At 35.1% G+C, this 25,261-nt stretch overlaps 1 protein-coding gene across 3 annotated transcripts in view; it reads right to left on the bottom strand.

Moving 5' to 3' along the window:
- CDK17 (cyclin dependent kinase 17) overlaps positions 1–25,261 on the bottom strand; it is a 92,329-nt gene that overhangs the window by 10,307 nt on the left and 56,761 nt on the right. For all 3 annotated transcript variants that reach the window (XM_023749916.1, XM_023749914.1, XM_006084118.3), the window contains 8 exons: positions 13,279–13,335; positions 11,875–11,989; positions 11,258–11,352; positions 10,797–10,859; positions 7,572–7,695; positions 4,673–4,793; positions 2,485–2,582; positions 1,929–2,034 (listed from right to left, as the gene is read on the bottom strand). In XM_023749916.1, the coding sequence (XP_023605684.1) occupies positions 1,929–2,034; positions 2,485–2,582; positions 4,673–4,793; positions 7,572–7,695; positions 10,797–10,859; positions 11,258–11,352; positions 11,875–11,989; positions 13,279–13,335 (779 nt within the window). The remainder of the gene's footprint in view (positions 1–1,928; positions 2,035–2,484; positions 2,583–4,672; positions 4,794–7,571; positions 7,696–10,796; positions 10,860–11,257; positions 11,353–11,874; positions 11,990–13,278; positions 13,336–25,261) is intronic.

Below are 25,261 nucleotides of genomic sequence, written 5' to 3'. Positions count from 1 at the left end.
GACCCTCCAGTCCATGTGCTGATGCTCTATCCACTGAGCCAAACTGGCTAAGGCAAAAGTAGAGAATATTTTTAAAAATCACCATTCTGTCTCAAACCAAAGTAACCACTATTTATCAGGAAAGCTTAAGTAAATTGCATCAATTTTCAGTGTTCCACTGAAGGCAAGAGTACAAAAGCATCATTTTCCTATTATATAGGTGAAAACAAGGAGAAAAGTGATCCCACTATGTATCACTGTGGTCAAGATAAACAGGTAGTCTGCTGAGCATGGGGTACTAGGAACTATAAAGTGCAATTTAAGTATGTCTCAATAACTTCATAAAATTTAATTTACAGGGCTACAAAACCAATGAATGATAGAGTTGATAAAGACAGATAATTATAGCGATGAATTTAATATAATAGAGAGTAGAGGATTTAGGGATTATCTTAATGGGATAATCTCCTGATCAGAAATCACAAGTTCTCTCTTGCTGCCTTTCACTTGCAAATTGAAAGCACAATTATGGATAAAGAGTATTTTCCCACCTGAGGGCTCCTAGTGAGTATTGTGGACGCTATGGCCTAGACATTTGCAGACTCTTAATCCTCTGTAGTTTGCCATTCTGACAAATACATAGAGCTTCTTGGACACAGACAAACTCAGTGCTAAGATCATGGAGAATCTGCTTTAAAGAAGAGCTTTAACCTTCTACACTGGATATTACAATAGCAAGCAATAGATACATAAAATAGGATTTACGCTACTTGGGAAAGACACATACACAAAGTCCAGCACATAATATGATTCTTCCTAAGCAGGAATACTTAGAATGTTATTAGTTACTACAGTAACAATAAGAACATCAACTCACATAAACACTTTAAAGATATTTTTGGTATGAGAACTGCATTGCTATTCTTCCATAGCCACAGAATAAATTAAACTAGATCAAGTGTGTTATGTTGTGAGCAATGTGAATAACGTTTGAGTAAAACAGACATTGGCCTTATTTGGTATCTTGGTGCCCTTTTTATATTTTTTTAAGGAAAGATGGAAAAATACAGTCACAGATATTATTCTGCGTTACTAACTAAAATGTAATACTTTCTGCAAGTCAAATTTTACTGGGAGTCAGATGGGTCTAGGGGTAGGTCTCAGAAGAAACTAATTGAATGGCCAAATTGAGGATATGAGAGGTCAGAATTTATATTCTTCAAATACAAATTATTATGTGATTAACTTTGACCAAAATAATGCTGAGTCACCTTTTGTCAGTGTCAAGATTTTACTTATAACACTATCTTAGGTTTTAAAAAAAGTAAATATAGCCCTAGCCGGGTGGTAAGTGATTAGAGCATTGGCCCACGGACCGAAGGGTCTCAGGCTCAATTCTGGTCAAAAGCATACAAACTCCCTGGTTGCAGGCTCGATTCCCAGTCCAGGTCAGGGCGTGTGCGGGAGGCAACTAATTGATGTGCCTCTCTCACATCGCTGTTTCTCTGTCTCTCCCTCTCCCTTCCACTCTCTCTAAAAATCAATGGAAAAAATACTCTTAGGTGAGAATTAACAAAACAAACAAAAAAGTAGAGACTGATTCTGTAGAAAGTGAAGCAGAAATTTCATCATGGCATTGAATAAGGAATTAATGCCTTCTTTCTGGTAAAGGGAACATCTATATATACTCTAGAATGCTAATACATACGTTCTATATTCACTTTGTATACAGCTCATTTCTGTGGTCACATAATTTGGTGATCCTTGGTCACTGAATTATAAAATTAATCTGACACAGGAAGGAAGGCTCAATTAAATTAGTTACTAAAATATTTAAGAATTGTGTATGTGTATTAAATATTGAATCCTTACTGTGAATAATGCTTCATGAGAGTAAAAAGAATCAAGTACATATTCCCCCTTTTACTTAGAGAAAATAAAAAAAATACCTGGGTGCATGGTTAATTAGAGGTTGTGGTTTATATTTTGGGAAGTTGTAGTTCTTGAACTCATCATTTGAAGAAACACCTGGCCAAGTTTCCTGAGATGGAGTCCCTAAGTTAAAAAAAATTATATACATATAAATATGTAAAAATTTATATAAATATGTAAAAACATATATATGCAAATATGTATAAGTAGGCAGAGCTAAGAAAGTGTTTTAAAGAACAATTTATATTTAGTAGATGATCTGACTTTCAACTGAAACAGAAATGACAGAAATAGTAAACATATGGTCTTTTTTTAGGAATATGCAATGATGCCATAAAAATTATGATGCTTAAATGACACCTAAGCTAGAAATATTTCCTAGTAATATGGTAAAGGTCAATTTTCAATATTTCTCTTCTCTGTTCTTCCACAAAGGTGGAATTCAGTAAGTAAAACGTTACCTAGAAGGATTTGTATTTATAATTATTTAATTTATAATTCATATAACAAATAGCTCTTTATGTTAGTCTCAGTATCAAATTTTTAAATAGTCTTTAAAAGATTTCTTGTTACCTAGCAGTCGGAAAATTAAGTGCAGTTCATCTTCCACAGTTGATCCTGGAAACAGAGGTCTTCCAGAAGCCATTTCAAAGAAAATGCAACCAACACCCCTTTAAAATATATCATAAAAAATGATGAGTAACCCATTTACATATTATGACACACAAAAATCTTTTTCTTAAGATGGCCTCTCAGGAGAATTTTGTAATAGTCTGCTTTTAGAAAACCTCCTGCAGAGATATTAACATTTATCCTATTTGTCTCAATGTCCATATTGCTATATCCATTTTTCACACATCAAATATCCAGCTATCCTCTGCATGATCCTTGAAGAGTAACAGTAACAATGGCTAAGAGTGACTTAATGCTTACTATGTGTTAGGTAGTGGGTAGCAGTGGTAGGGAGAAGCAAATGATTCAAGATGTTTTTATGCAGAAAGCAGAGATAGAACAGGTAGGTGCAGGGTAGAGAGTGTTTGAGTATGTGTGTGTGTAAGAGAAGGAAGAGAAGTGGAGGCTAAATGAATAGATACTCTCTTCTACAATTTGTGTGACTACAGCCCTCCCATTTAAGGAACCACAATCTGGAACTGTATATAACATTTAATTTTATATATTAAAACGTTATATGGAAAGAAAATGATGGTACCATGATGGAAAAAAATATGGTAGTTCCTCAAAAACTTTTAAAATAGAATTACCATATGATCCAGCAATTCCACTCCTAAGTATATACCCAAAAGAACCGAAATCAAGCCTCAAAGAGGTATTTGTACACCCATGTCCATAGCAACATTATTCACAATAGCCAAAAGGAGAAAACAATGCCAGTGTCCACTGACAGATGAATGGATAAATAAAATGTTGCACACCTATGCAATGATTATTCAGTCTTAAAAGTCAAATATCTACAATGTGGGTGAATTTTGAAGACACTTATGCTAAGTGAAATAGGTCAGTCACAAAAAGACTATATAATTCCATTGATATGAAGTACTTAGAAAAGTCAAATTCAGAGACAGAAAGTGGAATGATGGTTGCCAGGGGCCGAAGGGAGGAGGATATAGGGAGCTGTTTAATGGGTATAGTGGGAGGAGGATATAGGGAGTTAATGGGTATAGTGTTTCAGTTTTGCAAGATGAAAATAATTCTGGAAATGGATGGTGGTAATGGTTGTACAACAATGTGAATGTCCTTAATCACAGAGAACTGTACATTTAAAATGGATTAAAACGGTAAATTTTATTTACCACAATTTAGAAAATAAGTTTAAAAAAAGAAAACTGTTATACAAAACAAAATTACATAATTGTTCAACCCAGGACAACTGAAGGAAATATATGATTTATCACTACATGAAGGGTATAGGCAATGAAATGCAACTGCATTTCAGAGGAAGAAATTGCCACCGGAGGCTAGGTTGTATTCAAGAAGGATTTATGAAAAATTGTGTTTTGAAAGTTCCTAGGTACAGGCCCATTAGAGAAAGAGTAGGCATTCCAGATGGTGTGAGCACAGCAAAAGTGGGAAAGCCCAGGTTATGTTTGAAATATAATGAGTAGCCCATTTAGCTAAAAGGGAACATCTGTGTATAGGGATCCTCTGAAGTAAGTTGGAAAAGGCAGCTTAGAGACATTTTATAGAGACCATTATTAAGTACCAGGGTGAAGAACTGTACCTTATTCTAAAGGTAATGAATAGGGAAGGAGCAAAGGTGTTTGAATGAAGGGGTGTCATGATCAAAGTGGTGTGTGAGGAAGATGGTTATAATATTTTATTCTTTTTAGATTACCTTAAAGCAAGTAGATTTTGGTGACTATTAAATGACAATAAAAACAATAATTTTGTTTTAAATTACTATGTACCAGACACTCTTCTAAGTGCTTTATATGTATTAGCTCATTTGGCCTTATTATTATGCACAGAACAGTCATTTAAAGTCATTATTGTTACTATTCCCATTTCCTTAAATGAGGAAACTAAGGCACAGGTCTATAATCTGAATAAGGTTATTATACAGATATAAGTGGTAGAATTGGTATTTAAACCTAGGTGATCTTACGTGCCAGAAATCTTCGTCACTGCTTATCTCATGGCTCTTTAATATCTCCTTAAAAGTCAAATATCTATCAGTATGCCCTGTATTTATGGCTACATTCTTTCAAAATTATAAATAGCAATAACATGCACATATATTTACCACATGTCAATCTGTGTTGAGTACTCTGAGGAACCGAGAAGCACATCAGGTGGCCGGTACCATAGTGTGACAACTTCATTTGAGTAGGTCTTTGTGGGAACTGACTTGGCTCTGGCTAGTCCTTCAAAGGGAAAGAAAAAAAGAAATAGCTATAATGAATTTCCCAGCCAATGTCCTCACCATGACTCCAATCACTAGGCTGCCTGAGATGACTACTCTGTAGCTTTTTAAAACTTAACAAAATTAGTTTTATGATTTTTTTTTTAACTGCGCATGGTGTAAGGGGTCAGCAAATCCTTACGTAATTAAACTAAGTAATAGTAATCCCACAATAAGTATTATGCTTACTTTTATGCATATGAATGCACCTGGTACAGTGTCTGGGTTAATTTAAACTTAAGATATTTTCCTGTTATCCATGAATCATGCCAAAATTATTTCCTAGCTAAACTTAAATTAACGCAAAATGGACCAATGACATCGAGATGCACAATTTTATTTCTTACAGCTATAGGCTTTTGTCACCGTTAAACCTGATTCCAACTTTAATTTGCTACACCAATTTTTATCCAAAAAAAAAAGAGAAGCTATTGGTCCCAAACCTTTTTTTTAATCTCTAAACCTACTTTTTAATTTTTTTTTTTTACTTTTCAATTACAGTTGACATACAATATATTAGCTTCATGTGTACAACATACTGATTAGACATTTATATAACTTACAAAGTGATCACCCTGATAAGTCTAGTACCCATCTGACACCATTCTGTAGAGTTTTATTGACAATTTTCTTGCACAAATCTATTTAGAGAAAGTTCCTTAGAATAAATTACACTACTTTTCTGTACTCTTTTAAAATTTTACGTTATATGGATAATTTTAAAATAAGACAAACCTCACTGCCTTTAAAGGGTATTAATAATTGTTGTAAATGATATAAAACACATACCATTCCTTTGCCAATTTAATATGGAATTCACTGATTATCCAGAAATAAGGGTGAGTTCACAATTTTCCCTCTTGAGCCATTGGCATAAGAGAGTTATTTTTACTACATCTAAGCCTCAAAATTCTGAAGAAGCAACTTTAAAAGATGTCTGAAGAAATATAAATTTATTTTAATATATAGTTTATTTCAAACAAGGAATAATTCCTTTTTCAGGCTGCGATTTCTGTTATATATAACATATCTGATTAAAATATTACATCTTTTAAATGTCATAAAATGATAATACTTTAATAAACTGGATTAAGTCACTCCAATGAAACCAGAATTTAAAATAATAGGTAGCATTCATACTATTTCTGTTTGATGGCTAAAGGGTGTAACTAGAACAATGTTGATAATATTTCATTTAATTACAAGTTTTATTCTACCGTCCTAACTTGGAAAATAAATTCAACAAATTATTTTCCTACCAATTTTGGTAATTAGCAAGATGAGAGCAGCTTTTTGATCGTTCTTCCTGATATGAGTAGTGGTTATATGGGGGCAAAGGACAGGGCCACATGTTGACTTATTCTATAACCTATGGCATCAAAACAATTGCCAGTTATAGTTTCCTCAGTACCTTACTCTCCTACTCCTGAGAGAATTCTGAACTAGGGTGCTTGTTCACACAGGGTCCTGGTTCACAATCTGAATTTCAGCATTGGCATGAAATTAATAATCTCTTCCAAACCAAAGTACTTACATGTGATACAGTATTATTATATAAGCCATTTTCTATTAGAGATGAAAATGTCTATAGTAGTACTTACTAAACCTGAATTTCACCAATTACAGCAAAAAGAGTAGAATTTTCACAGGGATAAAAAACAATTTACAGTAAAATACTCAAAGTTACCTGACCCTCCCCTACTTGCAAGCAGTAAAAAAAATATTGGTTTTCCTTTTTCATTAATGAGGAGGTCTGTGGTTTCAAGTTTCAGTGCAACACATATGCATTACTAATGCAACCAATAATATATAACTAAAAGCAAAACACAAAATTGATTATATTATCCTTATGGAAAAATCAGAATTTCTTGTTGGCTTGTGGAAGGTAAGATTTACTTGGCTTGCTTTATAGAAGTTAGAAGCAAAATTTCAAGCACTGATAGTATTCTTCCCACCAACCTTGAACTCCCAAAGGTAAATTTTTGATGGCCCTTGCCATTCCTGTATGGAATTTCTAATAGGCAAGCTGGATTTCTCTATCATTGCCATTCATTTTAGGATTACAGAATAAAAAACAGTGAATGCAGCTTGGCAAAAAAGAGGAGAGAGTCTGTGGGGGTAATAACCATTATGAGGAAAATAAACCATGTGTAGGAGATTGTGTAATATATATAAGCCTACGCAAATAACTTGTACTTTCTTGTTTAAACACATGACCATTTCCTTTTTAAGGAAGGAAATACAAATAGCAACCTACCTTTCAAACAAATGGTAAAGTTTTAAATAAGTAAAAGTATAGAAATTTCTAGAATTTACCACTTAATAACAGTGAATTTTTAATTTGTTACTAAAAGAATACAATGACTACTACCAGGTAAGTACAGTTTGGTGTCACTGCCTTGATTTATACCAAGGCACTAGTAACATTACCCCTTATTGCTTTTGGATCATCAATACAAATATTAATACAGTGAAAAAGGCAAATAACATTCAGTATAAATTTGATAACCTATTAGACTTTTGGAGACCTCCTGAAAGGGCCTCCGGGGTCTAGGGATCACACTTGAGAATGGTGCCTTTTAGCATTTACTAACATAACTCACCTACCAAAGTTTTTGTCAAATATCTTATTCAGAATTTCTTATACAGAAAATTTCCACACCCATATAAAAACAATTACAGTGTCAACGGTTGTTCTAACCACCTAGAACTATTTATAAATATCTCATACATTCCGTACCAAAATCGGCTAGCTTTAGTTCTCCTTTTTCATTAATGAGGAGGTTCTGTGGTTTCAAGTCTCGGTGCAACACTTTCCTTCTGTGGCAATATGCCAAACCACGTAGAATTTGGTATAAAAACAGCTACAGAAACAAATAAATAGAAATTAGTCTTACAGATAATGAGACAGACTTTGGTGTAAGTGTAAGTTATGGTAAAGAGAAAAGCAACTGGCTTAGAATAGCAAAAAAATAAAAAGGAATCATACCCTTAAGTACAAAACCTTTTCCTTATATACTTGTTTTCTATTTGAAACATCAATCTATTTTTTTAGTCTGATAGTATCTATGCAAATAAATAAAAATAGCAGTTTCATAAAGTGAAATGAAACTTTGTATTAGAAGTAATGGTTTGCTTATTATAGAAAATGATCCTATATAATAAAAGCCTAATATGCAAATTGACCAAACAGCGGAACGACCAGTCGCTATGATGCACACGGACCACCAGGGGGCAGACACTCAATGCAGGAGCTGCCCCCTGGTGGTCAGTGCACTCCCACAGGGCAGCGCCACTTAGCCAGCTGGGCTCATGGCTGGCGAGTGCAGCGGCTGTGACAGGAGCCTCTCCCGCCTCCTCTGAAGCGCTAAGGAGCAGCGAGCCTTACGGAGCGAGGGGTCCTGGACTGCGAGAGGGTGCACACCGGGTTGAGGACTCTCCTCCCCCCGCCCCCCAGTGCATGAATTTTGTGCACTGGGCCTCTAGTTTAAAATAAACATATCCTTGCCCTGCCTGCCAGTGTGGTCAGTTGGTTGGAGAGTCATCCAATACACCAAAAGGTGACAGGTTCGATTCCCGGTCAGGGCACATACCCAGGTTGTGGGTTAGATCTCCGTTTCGGAGTAAGCAGGAAGCAATCAATGTCTCTTTCTCAAACATCCATGTTTCTTTCTCTTTCTCTTTCTCTCTCTCTCTCTCTCTCTCTCTCTCTCTCTCTCTCTCTCTTCCTGTTTCTAAAATCATTAAAAAATATATATAAAAAATTTAAAAAACAACACATATCCTCATAAACTTATAGACCTACCAAGGCTTATAGTTTGATTATGAAATTCTGGCAAAACAACCAACCAAACTCTATCCTCACCACCACCCTGCCAAAAAAAGAAAACCTGACCTGGGACAATGTCTTTTAAAAGTATTGGAATTGGTAGTTTTATGAAAACTCTGAGATGTCAAACAGAATAGTGCCTCACACAGCTCTGGCAAATTATGTGCTATAAAAATAACCTAAACCAGCTTCTATCACCTACCTCCTGGGTATTTTACTTTCAGCACCTCCTACTCAGCCTTCAAAATCTGCTATGATTCAGAACAGGGAATTAGCACTATAGAGCTCTAAATAAATCTTTGAAAGAAGCAATTCCTAAGGCTAGTGTAGACTTTTTGTGTTGATTTTGGTGGAAAAAGGGATATGAAACACAGAGGGTTTTTGACTCTTTGGGATTAACAAAAAAGAGCCTGAAGTAGAGGACTGAAGAGTGTATCCTTTGTTAACTTCGAGGTGAAAAATAAAGCATTAGAACAGTGATTTTCAACCTTTTTCATCTCATGGCACACATAAATTACTAAAATTCTGAGGCACACCAAAAGATATATTATATTTTGGGCTGATCTGACAAAAAATTTTGATTCATTCACACCAAATGGAGATTGTTGTGTTGCCTGTTGTCAATTTTTTATTTGATAACCTAAGGGAAAAGACATCAGTGCCCCTAACTAAATAGTCAGGTATTGCATGTTTTAACAATTCTTGTGGTACACGGGTTGAGAATTGCTACATTAGAACTCTGAGAATAAGCCAAAGCAGGTAAACAATAGGCTTAAAGAAATTCTAAGTAGCAGAGTTTCTACACTACATATTTAAGGGTTTTTTTTTTGTTTGTTTAAAATTACTCTTTCCATATATTCCTGTTACTTTTTAACTTTGGAAAAATAAAAGTAGAGAGTTAAATTTGCTATTTAAACAAATAAACAAAATACTTTAAGCCAGACATGCATTAAAAGACATAAACTTCTCAAATCTTTGTCAAATTATAACTAAGGACTTATTTTCTTTCCAAATTATTGCTAATATGAAAGCAGGAAAAAAAACAAAAACCACAAAGAGAAATATATGTAAATGAGATTTACAACAACTTGCCAAATAAAATGTAAGATATGATGAAAATAATTCTCAGAGAATGTATATGGAAGACACTTAAAGCCCTATTCTAAAATTCTTAGCAATGTGGTATCCAATATATTCTGAATTGTCCTTTAGTAGAAGAAACTGATTCTCCTTTATATCTATCAAAATTACAATTTTTTAAAAAATGTAAGTTTAAAGTTAGTATCTACAGAATTGGAACTGTCTCAAACCCACAGCCAAGACAGCCTATTTCCAGAATAGTTTCTCACAAATTGCCCACTAAGTTTGGATAAGTAAATCTTTGCTAAATTTGGCGCATACCACTTTGGTCAAAGAAACCTACTGTAAGAACACAACTGTATCAAATGTTTTTACTTGATTTTACTTTTCCCTTACTTTTGGGTTTCAGCTGACAGTGATTATTATGCCAAACTTTTCTGGCATTACTTGCATCTTTAGATATACAGGTAAGAAAACATAACAATTATCTCTTTTCCTCCTGACAATAGAGTGGTATTTCCAGCCTACTATTCATAATACTTGTGCATGTTCCTGGCCTTACTCACTAGATTAGTAACTTGAATATTAGTTGTGTTTCATAATTAAGTACCATTTTAAATATATTAGGGAAGTTTGCCATTTAAAGGGCTTTCACAGAATGAACTAATCATTTGTATTTATTTTAAATATTTGGATTTTTATATAATAGGCTCTTGGTTTTATTTTGTTTTTAAAGCAGATTACATGTGTAAATATACTCTGTGTCTAAGAGAATCAGTGTTATGATGTGAAAATAAATGTCAAAAGTGGTTTTTAAGATTTTTAAAAGAAAGCAGGTTCTACAAAAAAGTCTGATCTTAAGAAGTAGTGTAGTATAGTTAATAAAAGTTCTGAGTAAATTATTTAGAGGACAATAGCCTCTTTAAAATGCCAAACAGATCATTCTGAAGCAGAATAGTTATCAAGTTAGTATATTTCATTAAGTAATGTAGTTTGTTTATGGTTAGGGTTAGTCTCTGCTTTAAACAAAATTTAAAATTACACATTAAAACGTACCTTCACATTGTGCATACTCATGATGTTTCCACAATCATCCATGTACTGTTTTAAGTCTTTATCCTGAAAAAATACAGCACTTTACTATGTGATACCAAGGAAAGATATTGAATGTACCACATAATTTAATTAAATACCAATAACTAAGCAAAAATGTCTCTGGGCCTGTTAGAAAATCCAATTTGCTATGTTTTATTAAAGCAAAAGTAGCCCTGCCCAGTGTTGCTCAGTAGTTAGTGTCAATCTGCGCACTGAAGAATTGCAGGTTTATCCCAGGCTCGGTCAGGGAGCATGCAGGAGAAACCAATTGATATATTTCTCTCAAATCAATGTTTCTCTCTCTCTCACTCCACCTCCCACCCTCCCTTATGCTCGCTCTAAAAAATCAATGGAAAAAATATCCTCAAAAAATATCCAACAAAAAATCAAAAGTAAATACTGAATTTTAATTAAATGCTTACCAGATACTCAAACACCAGAGTCAAAGATTTATCTGTGTGAACAATGTCATGTAAGGTAACTATATTTGCATGTTTTAGATCCTTTAACAGTGAAACTGCAAAACAGAAAAGAAAGTTAATTATTGGTCTATGGTAGCCTGTCTTTATAATAACCTAAAATACGTTTAACATAAATTGATTATATTTAATAATCTCTTAAGTTTAAAACATTAATTCACCAAGGGGATTTGAAGTAGAAATTCTAATAGAGTCAATTTTTTTCTTTTCTTTTATGATCCTGTGTTTGATATTTTTAATACTTAAAGTTGTCTCCAATATAATGATACTCTGCTTATTATCTTCTGTTGTTTCCCTCAAATGTTAGCTTATTGAGACGTCTAGGATTAATTACATATAAAGTACAAGGTACCTTTTTCCTCCAAATTGCTCATCAGTGCCTCAAACCATTTTCTGGATATCTCTCATTTTTAAAAAAAATGGTACCATGATAGAAATATATTTACATTCTGCATATACTAACTTATAGCTTTTCCCAATGTGCCATTATATAACAGTTCCCAATGTCAAATATTTGGCTATGATATAATACATTTTACTCACAAAAGATCAAATTATACCTTCTCTTATCGCTGTGCAGGGTGCACCTTCTTCGTGTTCCAATCGGATCTCTTTTAATGCCACCAAATTCTCTGTCAATTTACTTCTCCCTTTATATACTGTAGCATATGTACCCTATAAAATATATTTTTGAAAGACACAGCAAAAGATCACAAAGTGTATATCTATACCACCTACAAAATAAAGAGCACTAACCAAATTTCTAAGTTCTAAGCATATGTTAAATTCTACCTTGCAAGGAAAACTCCACAATGATTAGCCTTGGCTTTCCTATACCCAAAAGGACATTCAGTTCCATATGCACAGATTCCATACTTACAACCAGGGTGCCCTAAAATTATGAAATGTAAGAATATCTAATTTACTTTTTATACTTTGCATCAGATTAATAATTGGAGATCAGTAGCTTTAGAATCGAAGGCACTTTACCTGTAATAGTATGTGGAGACTGAGGAAACTGAACATATTAACTGAAAATTGAAATTCTAACTAACATATTGTTAAATTATAAAAATCTTACTATTTTTTAAAAAAATATATTTTATTCATTTTTTACAGAGAGGAAGGGAGAGGGATAGAGAGTTAGAAACATCGATGAGAGAGAAACATCGATCAGCTGCCTCCTGCACACTCCCTACTGGGGATGTGCCCGCAACCAAGGTACATGCCCTTGACCAGAATCGAACCTGGGACCCTTGAGTCTGCAGGCCGATGCTCTATCCCCCGAGCCAAACCGGTCAGGGCAAAATCTTACTGGTTTTCAGAATTTTTAAACATTAACTCTCCTTTAAAAAAACAAATAGAGTTTGGGAATGGGGACAGGCTAGAAGGGAACATATGTAATACTTTCAACAATAAAGATAAAAAAAACAACCACAATTGTATTCTACAAGAGATTTCTAATTCTTATTTTCTTTACCTTCTCTCACTCTGGGAGGGAGACCGTTTCAAAATTAGTAGTAGCAATAGCAGCAAGTTCAAGAAAACCCAGGTCTTATTAGCCAAGAATTTCTTTCTGTGACAAGTATCTTTAAGATAGTATTTTGATTTTTCACAGGTTTGAACTCATGTAATACCCGTATGACAGTACAGGTAGCAGATTGTCAGGGAGCTAACTAACAAATTGATACCTAACTAACAAATTGCTACCAAGGAAGCTCAATATTTTGTGCTTCAATAAAGATTACAAGGCGGTAGAAAATACTATTTTTTTCTCAAACTAATAGGGTAATTTTAAGAATTTAAGGATTTTTTCTTTCTAACCGTCTTTTCAGAACGAGATATGAACTTTTACACAATAATGCTTACTTTTTTTTTCCAGGTTGGAAAAAACTATAGACTAATAGAGAAGTTTAGGTTATTAAAAAAAAAGTCTTACATTTTAAAAGTAATTGTTTACTTACCTCTCCAAGCTTCTCCAATTTGATGTAGGTTTCCATTTTCCCAAACCCAATTTCTGACTGAAAGCAAACAATCATATATTTAGTATTCTTAAAATTTCAATTAATCTCTTCCTCAATTTCTGAAATTCTCCTGCTCTAAAGAGTGTCTTGGAATAGAAAAAAATTGATTATAATTAAATTGTTGAACATCTGTCAAGTTTTGCCACATACCTGATTTTTAGAATATTCAAAGATTCAAAAACATCAAAGTTCACAATTAAAATTTATACAGATTAGTTAACATTTTACTATTTTAAGACTGAGATTTTAAGTTAGCAAAGAATTTTATAAAAACACAATTTTTTAAACAAAACTACAAAATAATTTTTCTATATATTTTCCTTCGCTAATCTTTGTGTTCCTTAGGAATGCCAACAAAATACTATTTGTCTCAGTTTTACCAACCAAAATATAATGAAAAAGACAACTGCAAGTTACAACCTATTATGGATCAGGAAATGGCTGACAGAGAATAAGCAATTTAAGTTCAAATCTGGCGGGGGGAAAAAAGGCTTTAAAAAGTGAGTTTTCACAAAAAACTAAAAATGGAACTCCCATTTGACCCTGTGATCCCACTTCTAGGAATATATCCCAAGAAACCAGAAACACGAATCAGAAAGGATCTATGCACCCCTATGTTCATAGCAGCACAATTCACCATAGCTAAGATCTGGAAACAGCCTAAGTGCCCATCAGTAGATGAATGGATTAGAAAACTGTGGTACATCTACACGATGGAATACTATGCTGCTGTAAAAAAGAAGGAACTCTTACCATTTGCAACAGCATGGATGGAACTGGAGAGCATTATGCTAAGTGAAATAAGCCAGTCAATGAAGGAAAAATACCACATGATGTCACCCATTTATGGATAATAAAGACCATAATTAACTTTTGAACAAAAAGAGATACAGAGGCAGAGCTGCCTCGAACAGACTGTCGAACTACAGCGGGAAGGCCGGGGAAGGTTGGGGGACAGGAGGGGCGGGGGTAAGAGATCAACCGAAGGACTTGTATGCATGCATATAAGCATAACCAATGGACATAAGACACTGGGGGGTAGGGGAGGCTGGGGGATTGTCAAGGGCGGGGGAAAAAGAAAGGAGACATATGTAATACTCTTTGTAATACTTTAAGCAATTAAAAAAATTTTTTAAAAAAGTGAGTTTTCAAACTCATTGCTTTTAAACCTTGAACTTGTTTGTCTATTTTGTATAGAATCAAAAAATGAGTTAAATGGAATGCACTGAAATATGTAATGGAAATTCAATATTTAAAAACTAAAAAACAAGACAAAAAGTCCTAACACAAAAGATCTAGGAAAAAATAGAGAGAGATGGAAATTTAGGTATTGAGAGAGCAAAAATAGGAAAAAAGTTAAGCAGAAGAAGAAAATAAGAATTTTCTTAAAATTATTTTCTAGTACCCTTTATAGATAATGAAAAAGACAACAATAATGTAAAAAAAAGACAAGCTTCTTAGAGTGGTGCTAATATCCTTAAATAAATAGACAGTACAAGGACATAATATTCTTTTATATGTAATCTCAGCAGTAAAAAGTGTATCAATTACATTAAATAGTATGTTTTAGTCAAATTCTGGAGGTTCAAATATGCAATTTCTTCTGGAGGTGTTGAATAAAATCTGACAAGCAGATTTTTAACATCACTTACCAAACTTTGAATAGGATAAACTGCCCAAAGTTGAATGACCAAAAGTAGCAGAGGCACCTCAAAGGAACTGTGTTTATACTTTTTTTTTTACAATGATATATATAAAGTTAAAAAGACACAAGGAAAACTGCATGTTCAACAGTACTTAATTCAATTTTGATTAACTAATAAAACTTTGGTCAGAGGAAGTATCACTGAATTAATGAAAAATTGCTTCTTTTTGCACACTTGTAAGACCTAAATATAATGTTTCCAAAAAAAACCTAACCAAAAATGAAGTTTTGGAACCATCATATCCCATCCATCAATGTACTATCTTGTATATGCCTCAGAGATATTAAGGCCTTGTTTTCTATTAACAACTATGCAAAATAATAAAGTAAAACTATAACAGACAACACTTTCCAAATACAAATGGAGTTTAACTTTAATATGGAAAATGTGGCAAACAATACCTGGTACATAAAAACCTGATTCTTAACCTTTATTTTATGTATGATTTTTACAACCTATTTACATATGATCTTAAATGATTTTTTTTAAAAAGATTAATTGCCAAGGTCACACAAACTGATAGAACATGTTTACTTTCTTATACATATCTCTGGAATTCAGGTTCTTAAATTCACAAATATGAATTTTAACTCTTGTCATATATTTTATTAAAAAATGATACTGAGAATAAATGGAAATTAGTATGAACAAAACAATGAATGTCCCTGAAAAAAAATAAAATATCATCATCTAAAACAATGATAAGCACATAGAAATAATATGACTGAAAGCTAGGAACTTTTTCTTATCAGGAGTTGGAATACTATTTTCTTATTCTTTCTTAAGTGAATAAATAGTAGCACGCTCTTAAAACATCAAATATACTTTGGTCCAGGGGTGGCTATGACAAAATGCTAAGGTTTGGTTTTAAGCAGGTGTGTTACGTAGACCACGAACTCAAGACCATAAGATAAAAATATTATAGATATTACTGTTATATAACGTGTATAAGGAATAAACTGTAAGGGGTGCATCAAAAATTAACACAGCAAAGAGTAACTGTTCAAAGGATGACATTTAGTGAGATCATTAAAATATGCTGAAAGTCTGCTTTTTAAAAAGTAAATACTGTACTATCATTTATACAGCTAAATTTAAATTTTAATAATCCTATATAATAAAAGAGAAACATGTAAATTGATCATCCCTCCGCTACACTCACTAGCCAATCAGGAGTATGCAAATTAACCTGACAAAGATGGCGGGTTAACTTGCATATGCAGGTGTCAAGCACCCCGGGAGGCGACAGCGGCTGCGAGCTCCTGGGACCATCGCCGGTCCCGGGAGGCAAGGCCGGCTGCGCCAAGCCACACCCGCGGGCTCCCGGGACCTTCAGCAGACCCGGGAGGCGAGGCCATAGCCACCCCCACGTGGGCTCCCGGGACCTTCACCGGCAGAGAGCAGAGCAGGAAAGTGGGCGGAGAGTGGGAGGTTTGGAGGACTTGGCAGAGCAGGAGGCTGCTGGATATAGAACAGAGAGAGAGAGAGGGCAGCTTGGAGGGCGTGGTTCTCTGTCACCCCAGCTTCCTCATCACAGCTGTGGAAACTGACAGCAGGGAGGAGGAAGTCCCACCCCCACAGAATCAGCCAGAATCAGCCGTTGGTCAGACAGCTCTCAGCGGCCTAACAGCCAGGACTCTAATTCACCTGCATCTCAGACCGTGACAGTAGAGAGGTGGGACTATGTCTAAAGAACAACTGTTGATACAATGTAGCTCTGCAGCCGAACGATGCCGGCGTTATCGACAGAAAATGTCTGAAGAGCAATGTGCGTCTGATCTTGAAAGAAGGCGGCGCCTGCGACAGAATGTATCTGAAGACCAGCTATTGGAAAAACCTTGCTCTGATGCCGAAAAACACCGGCGTCATCGACAGAAAATGTCTAAAGACCAATGTGCCTTTGAAGTTAAAAGAAGGCGGTGGCAACGACAGAATATGTCAAGAGAACAGTCATCAACAAGTACTACCAATACTGGTAGGAACTGCCTTCTCAGCAAAAATGGAGTACATGAGGATGCAATTCTCGAACATAGTTGTGGTGGAATGACTGTTAGATGTGAATTTTGCCTATCACTAAATTTCTCTGATGAAAAACCATCCAATGGGAAATTTACTCGATGTTGTAGCAAAGGGAAAGTCTGTCCAAATGATATACATTTTCCAGATTACCCGGCATATTTAAAAAGATTAATGACAAACGAAGATTCTGACAGTAAAAATTTCATGGAAAATATTCGTTCCATAAATAGTTCTTTTTCTTTTGCTTCCATGGGTGCAAATACTGCATTGCCATTAGGATATGGGCCATACTGTTTTAGAATACACGGACAAGTTTATCACCGTACTGGAACTTTACATCCTTCGGATGGTGTTTCTCGGAAGTTTGCTCAACTCTATATTTTGGATACAGCCAAAGCTACAAGTAAAAGATTAGCAATGCCAGAAAACCAGGGCTGCTCAGACTCATGATCAACAACCTCATGCATGAAATAAATGAATTAACAAAATCGTACAAGATGCTACATGAGGTAGAAAAGGGAGCCCAATCTGAAGCAGCAGCAAAAGGTATTGCTCCTACAGAAGTAACAATGGCAATTAAATACGATCGTAACAGTGACCCAGGTAGATATAATTCTCCCCGTGTAACCGAGGTTGCTGTCATATTCAGAAACGATATTCAAAATGGAAAACCTCCTTTTGAAAGGGAATTGCTCATTCATTGTAAACCAGATCCCAATAATCCAAATGCCACTAAAATGAAATCAATATCCTGTTTCCTACATTAGATGCAATGACATATCCTATTCTTTTTTCACATGGTGAAAAAGGCTGGGGAACAGATATTGCATTAAGACTCAGAGACAACAGTGTAATCGACAATATACTAGACAAAATGTAAGGACATGAGTCACACAAATACAGTATTATGGATTTAATCTCTCTGTGCGGGACACATTCAATCTTATTTTAAATGCAGGAAAATTAACTCAACAGTTTATCGTGGATTCATATTTAAAAATGGAGGCCAATCGATAAATTTCATCAAAGCAAACCTATCTAAGTTGAGAGTTGAAAAACAGAGTGGTTTGATGAATTATCTCAAATTTAGATCTGAAAATGACAATGTGCTGATTGGTAAAATGATAATACTTCCATCATCTTTTGAGGGTAGTCCCAGAAATATGAAGCAGCAATATCAGGATGCTATGGCAATTGTAACAAGTATGGCAATCCCAATTTATTCATAACCATGACATGCAACCCCAAATGGGCAGATATTGCAAACAATTTACAATGCTGGCAAAAAGCTGAAAACAGACCTGACTTGGTAGCCAGAATTTTTAATATTAAGCTGAATGCTCTTTTAAATGATATCTGTAAATTCCATTTATTTGGCAAAGTAATAGCTAAAATTCATGTCACTGAATTTCAGAAACGTGCACTGCCTCATGCTCACATATTATTGATATTAGATAGTGAGTCCAAATTATGTTCCTCTGATTAATTCCTTTTCAATGTGCACGGATTTCGTGCACCGGGCCACTAGTTGATCTATAAAATAAACAGCATAACTGAATTCCACCCATGCAGGCAGCCATAAAATGCAGACAAAAGGCAGTTTACCAATAAATTGTCTGTCAGAAACAAATTCAAAGAGTAAAGAATACCTACTTCACCACCTATTTTAATAATTTCAAACACTTAGGATTTTAAAGTTATGTCCAAATATTACTTACTGAGTCTTTAAATGGAATTTTTAGAAAGTTTTGCTTGCATATTTATCTGCTGAACATGACAAGATTAACAATTGATATAATGACTAGCTTGTTGACATGCTCTCCTACAGAAATTATTCAGAGGACAGAGGACAAAGCTCATTTATTCAACATTCACCAAGCACAGTGCTAGGTACTGAGAATACAGTGAAGAAGATAAGCGTGACTCCTGTTTTTATGAGTTCCATCTTAGATTATTTTAGAATATTTTAAAAATTTTATAAAAATAGAAATAGGTAAAGGGATGAAACAACAAGCTTTTGCATTTTAATATAATATAAAAACTCCCTTATTTGTGCTTTCTAAAGAAATGAAAATAATTTTATTTTTTTGGATACTTAATTATTCCAAGAGAATACTTAGCTTTTTGGCAGCTCCAAGCAAATTCCTGGTCAGACAGCTCTTACCAGAGTAAACACATAAAAAAAAATCCAAAATAAATTATAATTTATAACAGCCTTCCTATAATTCAGTGTAACTTGTAAGTGGCATTGAGCATTATGGGAGACTTCTGATTACTTTGGCTCTGTAATCACTGTAAAACAATTGTAATGATGTATAACATGCTGGCAATGCGGTTCTAACAACTTCAAAACAAATGAAGTATGTGCAAAAGTTCAATAGCTGCCATTCTAAAAGTGAATGTGCATATTAGAAACAATAGGGACAAAGGGAGCTTTTCTCAAACATCTCATTTCCCTCCCATAAGAATTACTGTTACTGTTAGAAATGTGTTCTTAGATATGAGGGGGGCTGAAAAGAGATTGAGAGAACCTCTATTTTACTGGATTATTTTGTTTTAGAAAAAGTGCGATTACCATCATCATGACACTATCCTAATCCTGTAAATAACATGCCAAAGGTAAATTAAGTTGTGGGCAGACTTTGAACCTCATTTTCATACCCCATAATATATAAGGTGTTCCCCCCAAAAATGTATACACATACTTTGAATAATTATTCAAAGGCAATGTTTATTAAAATAGATTTTATTTTCAAAATTAAGTTAACAGCTGTTAAAGTATATATATATTATTTGGGACACCCTTTCTGACAACAGGACTTGACATCCTATTTTCTCATCTACTCTTAGAAACAAAAAGGACTACATACTATCTATATCAGTAAAGCCATGAATGAGGAACCCAACACTCATTGTTTAGGAAGAAACAGATTCTTAAAATGTGTATAATCTTTAATTCCAATACAATGACAAATTTTCATATAAACATTTTCAGTCTATTGAATTTGTACTTAATAGTATCACAAGCTTCCACTGGGTATGTTATCACTCTAATTCAAGAATGCTCAAGTGAATCTTGACTTCCTGCAGGTGGGCTTTCCCAGTAGTCTAATATTCCTTTTATTAGCAAACATAAGTGAGAATTAAATAGGACTTTGCCAACCCAATAATCAGTATCTTTAATATGAGATATGATGACTATATGTAATGAAGTGCTTTAACATGAGATATGATCACTAAATGTAATGAGGCATCCTAGATGGGATCCTGGGGCAAAAAAAAGAACCTTAGTGAAAAACTAGGGAAATGTGAATAAAGTGTGGGTTTAGTTAACAGTAATGTGCCAACGTTAGTTCGTTATTTGTGACAAATGTACTAAAATAATGTAAAATGTTAACAGTAGGGATAACTGGATATGTGGTATATGAGAACGTTACAGTACTTTCCTTTTCTTTAAATCCTCACCTGAGATATGTGCTTTTTTTTAAAAAAAATTGATTTTAGAGAGAGAAGGGGGGAGAGAGAAAAAAAAAGAGAGAGAGAGATATAGACAGAGAGAGAGAGAGAGAGAGAGAGAGAGAGAGAGAGAGAGACTGACTGATCAGTTGCTTTCCATATGTGCCTGGACCGGGGATTGAACCCAAAACCTAGGTATGTGCTCTGACCAGGAAGTGAACTCAGAACCTTTTGGTGTCCAGGATGATGCTCCAACCAATGAAGCCACCTAGCCAGGACTGCTATAGTATCTTTTAAGTTTTTCTGTAAATTTGAAACTATTATAAAATTAAAATTTATTTAAATAAAAAGTCAGAGGGAAGGTGGGGGTGAAGAGTAGGTGGGGAAAGATTAACCAAAGAACTTATCCTATATAATAAAAGCCTAATATGCTAAGTGTCCGATCGACCAATCAAAGCGTAATATGCTAATGATATGCTAAGGCTGCTCAACCGCTTGCTGTGACGTGCACGAACCACCAGGGGGCAGACGCTCCAACTGGTAGGTTAGCTTGCTGCTGGGGTCTAGCCAATTGGGACTGAGCAAGACGGCCCGGACATGCTCTGGAGCCCTCCCGTGGTCCCTCCCTGGCTGGTCAACCTCCCGCATCCCTCCCCGGCCCCAATCATGCACCGGTGGGGTACCTCAGCCTGGTCTGCACCCTCTCACAATCCAGGACCCTTCGGGGGATGTCGGAGAGCCGGTTTCGGCCTGATCCCACAGGCCAGGCCGAGGGACCCCACTGGTGCACGGATTCGTGCACTGGGCCCCTAGTATATATATATGCTTAACTCATAGGCACAGACAACAGTGTGGTGAAGGCCTGGGTAAGGATGTGAGGGTGGAGGGGGATCAATGGGGGAAAAGGGGGACATCTGTAATACTTTCAATAAATATAAACTTTAAAAAAAATGAGAAGGATTCAGCTAAGAGGAAGACCAAATATACATGAATGTATAGGGATAATAAATATTCTAAGCTAAGCCTCCTGAGGAGATGGGATAGGAAGGTCAATTCCTCAATATTAAAACCAGGAAAGAACAGAATGAGTATAGATGTAGGTAGATTTGTACATTTGTTACTCAAGAAATAATGGCTTCTTTCTTCCTTATCAAGTAGGAGAAGAGACTGTCTGCTTCGAGCGAGAGGGGAAAAGTTAACCAAAGAAAGACAGTAGGGTAGCCACACAGTATTTCTGAAGTTGACAATCATCTGTAATAATAAAAGCATAATATGCTAATTAGACCGGACATCCTTCTGAATGACCTTCTGGACAAAGCCGGGGCTGTGGGGGAAGCCCGGGTCCTGGGTGCCTTTTGGCGGCTGGAGGGAAGCCCGGTTCCCGGGTGCCTGCCGGTGGCCGGAGGGAAGCTGTTGCCGGCAGCCGGGGAAAGTTAGGCCTATTCTTGCACGAATTTTGTGCATCGGGCCTCTAGTAAATTTATAAAAGAACCAATAAGCCCTATTTATGTCTTTCTCCAACAGAAAAGAATTCTGTGACTTGTTTCTTAATTCCTACCCAAACAAAGGATTTACGTTATTTTTACTAGTCTACTTATCATACATTGCTAATATTGAAAACATAAAGTTTTATACTTTTAGAAAGACAAAACTAAAATTTTATATTTTATCTTGAAAAAATATTTTTTAGATAAAGTGTATATTATCCATAGAAACATAAGCTCTAATACATGTGAAGAGTATTTTTCTTTTTCCGTCTCCTTTCCATTTCTAACCGGCTCCTTCATACATAAACTTAGGTTATTAAAGAATAAAAAAAGCTGTAACCGGTTTGGCTCAGTGGATAGAGCGTCAGCCTGTGGACTGAAAGGTCCCGGGTTCGATTCCGGTCAAGGGCATGTACCTTGGTTGCAAGCACATCCCCAGTAGGGGGTGTGCAGGAGGCAGCTGATCGATGTTTCTAGCTCTCTATTCCTCTCCCTTCCTCTCTGTAAAAAAATCAATAAAATATATTTTTTAAAAAATACATTTCTAATATATTTCAAAAGAAACCACCCTTTTTGTAGGTTAGGTGAATAATGAAAGGGATGCATTAATAGAAATAAAAACACAGCTGGCATGATTAATCTGAAATCTGTAAGCCATTTCAGATAAAAAACCAAGAGAGGTGAGTGGGGACACCCAATCACAATAAAAACTAAAGTCACTTGTAACATTTATTAGAGGGCACTGTTTTCCTTAATTTCATGTAGACCGAAAAAGACAGCTTTAAAAATGACAGCTTTAAGAATTACATGGTGATCGAATCATACTTTTAGTCCCAATCTGAACATTTAATAACTTCAAAATGTATTCTAAGTACCAACCTTGGATAAAAATTGATAGCCAAAGAACACTTTTAACCAATAATCAAATGACAAAGTTGTTTCGACACATTGATTGGTTGCTTCCTGCACGAGCCCCAATGAACCATACTGGATCCATCCTATCCTTTCAAGCCCTATTCTTTAATATATTAATCCACATTTACCCTTCTTATCAGTTATAATGATACCTACAATTATACCTTTGGTGGGTTTTATTCCTCACTTGAGGACATGCTTAGAGAGAGGAAGGGAAAGAGGGGAGAGGGAAAGAGAGAGAAACATTGATGTAAGAGAGAAACTTGGACTGATTGCCTTCTGTAACCTCCCAGACTGGGGATCAAACCTGCCCTTACCAGGAATCGAACTGGCATCCTTTAGGTATATGGGATGATGCTCAACAACTGAGGCACTCTGGCCAGGCTATACCACTCGGTTTTTTAATAAGTGAAGTTTCCTCTGCTTAGAACACTCAACCTGACAAATTCCTACCCATTCTTCTAGAGCCAACTTAAGCACTATCTCCTCTATAAGCCTGTGATGTGCAAGGACATTTTATTTGCTATTTTTGTTGTCTCATAGCACTTTATTATTACTTTTTAAATTTATTTTTATTGATTTCAGAAAGGAAGGGAAAGGGAGAGGGAGAGAGAAACATCAATGATGAGAGAGAATCAGTAATTGGCTGCTTCCTGCATGCCCCCTACTGGGGATCGAACAGCAACCTGGGCATGTGCCCTTGACCAGAATCGAACCTGGGACCCTTCAGTCTGCAGGCCGGCACTCTATCCACTGAGCCAAACCAGCTAGGGCTCTCACAGGATTTTATATGTACCTCTTCTATAGGACTACAGCCATCCAAAAGAAATCCTCACATATACAATCACCTGCATTTATGTTGAAGATGACACTACCCTTTCAATAAACAGTACAGTGGGGCCTTGACTTACGAGTTTAATTCGTTCCGAGACCGAGCTCGTTAACTCAAACTACTCTGTCAACTCAATGCAAAAAATCGGCCGAGAGACAGCTGGTATCTCAAAAAACTCGTTAGTCGGGACACTCGTAAGTCAAGGCCCCACTGTATTGTGTCAATTGCTACATACTAGAAGATATTTGCAAGACATATAACTGACAAAGGTCCTTTATTACAGAATGTATAAAAAATTCCCATAAATCAATAAAAGGCAGAAAACCCAATAGAAAAGTGACAATAGACCTGAGCAGTTAATTCACGAGAATATCTAAATGCCCAATAAACATCAAGAAACATTATAAAGTGTTCAACTAGCTATACACCTGAAACTAATAAAAAGAAAAATTAACCCCTCCCTCCCAGAAATCTAATTAAAAGAAAAAATTTTTAAAGTGTTCTAAAGTGTTCAGCTTAGTTTATGGGAAATTGAAAAATAAAACCACAAATAACTCTCATCAGAAAGTCAAAAAATTTTTAAAAGGGATCATATCAAAAATAGGCAAGGAGAGCAACTATAACTATCATGTACTGGTGATGAAAGTATAAACTGGTACAACCACTTTGGAAACTGTTTTAATAGTATCTAGGCAAGCTGAACATATGCACATAATCTTATCCAACAATTGCACTCCTAGATATGCACCCAAAAGAAATGCTTACATATGTTAACCAAAACACAAGTACAGATATGGTGATAGACGCTTTGTTTGGTAAGCCCAAAACTAAAACAACCCAAATATAAGTGCCCATCAACAGGCGACTGAATAAAGTATAATATATTCATACAATAGAATAACATGTGACAATAAGAACAAATGAACTATAATTACATATAACAACCTAGATAAAACACAAGCATACACTGAGCCAAAGAAGCCAACCACAAAAAGAATACATATTGTATAATATATGTAAAAATCTTGTATAAATACACATTTATATATTTGAATTAAATGGGGTTTAATAATTTATATATTTTTAATTAAAGTTCAAGTCTAAATAAGAATCAGAAAAGGAATATCAAAAGCATTTTAAAAATAAGAACAGGCACACAAATGAGGATTTTAAGTCTTTCCAGATATTAAAATATACTATAAATATAATATAATCAAACAGTGTAAAACACTAAGGACAAAATTAATCTTTGACATTACGAGGCAGGGATAATGGCTAAAGTGAGGAAGTGGGTCTCAAAAGTAAACATAGAGGTGGCAGGAGGGGGTTTTTGGATTTCTGAAATTTCATCAATCTGGGTACTGGTTATACAGGTATGTTAACTCAGCAAAAATGCACTGAGCTACACAATTATGGTTTATGCACTTTCCTGTATATCTAATACATATCTATATATAAAAAAAGCCTAAGCTACTATTACGACGGGAAGACTGGACAATCAACTGGTA

The sequence above is a fragment of the Myotis lucifugus genome, unplaced genomic scaffold (genome assembly GCF_000147115.1).
Source record: "Myotis lucifugus unplaced genomic scaffold, Myoluc2.0 scaffold_10, whole genome shotgun sequence".
In the NCBI taxonomy this organism is placed as follows: Eukaryota; Metazoa; Chordata; class Mammalia; order Chiroptera; family Vespertilionidae; genus Myotis; species Myotis lucifugus.
The sequence above is the reverse complement of the archived record's forward strand: the minus strand, read 5'-3'. Positions and strand labels throughout refer to the sequence as shown.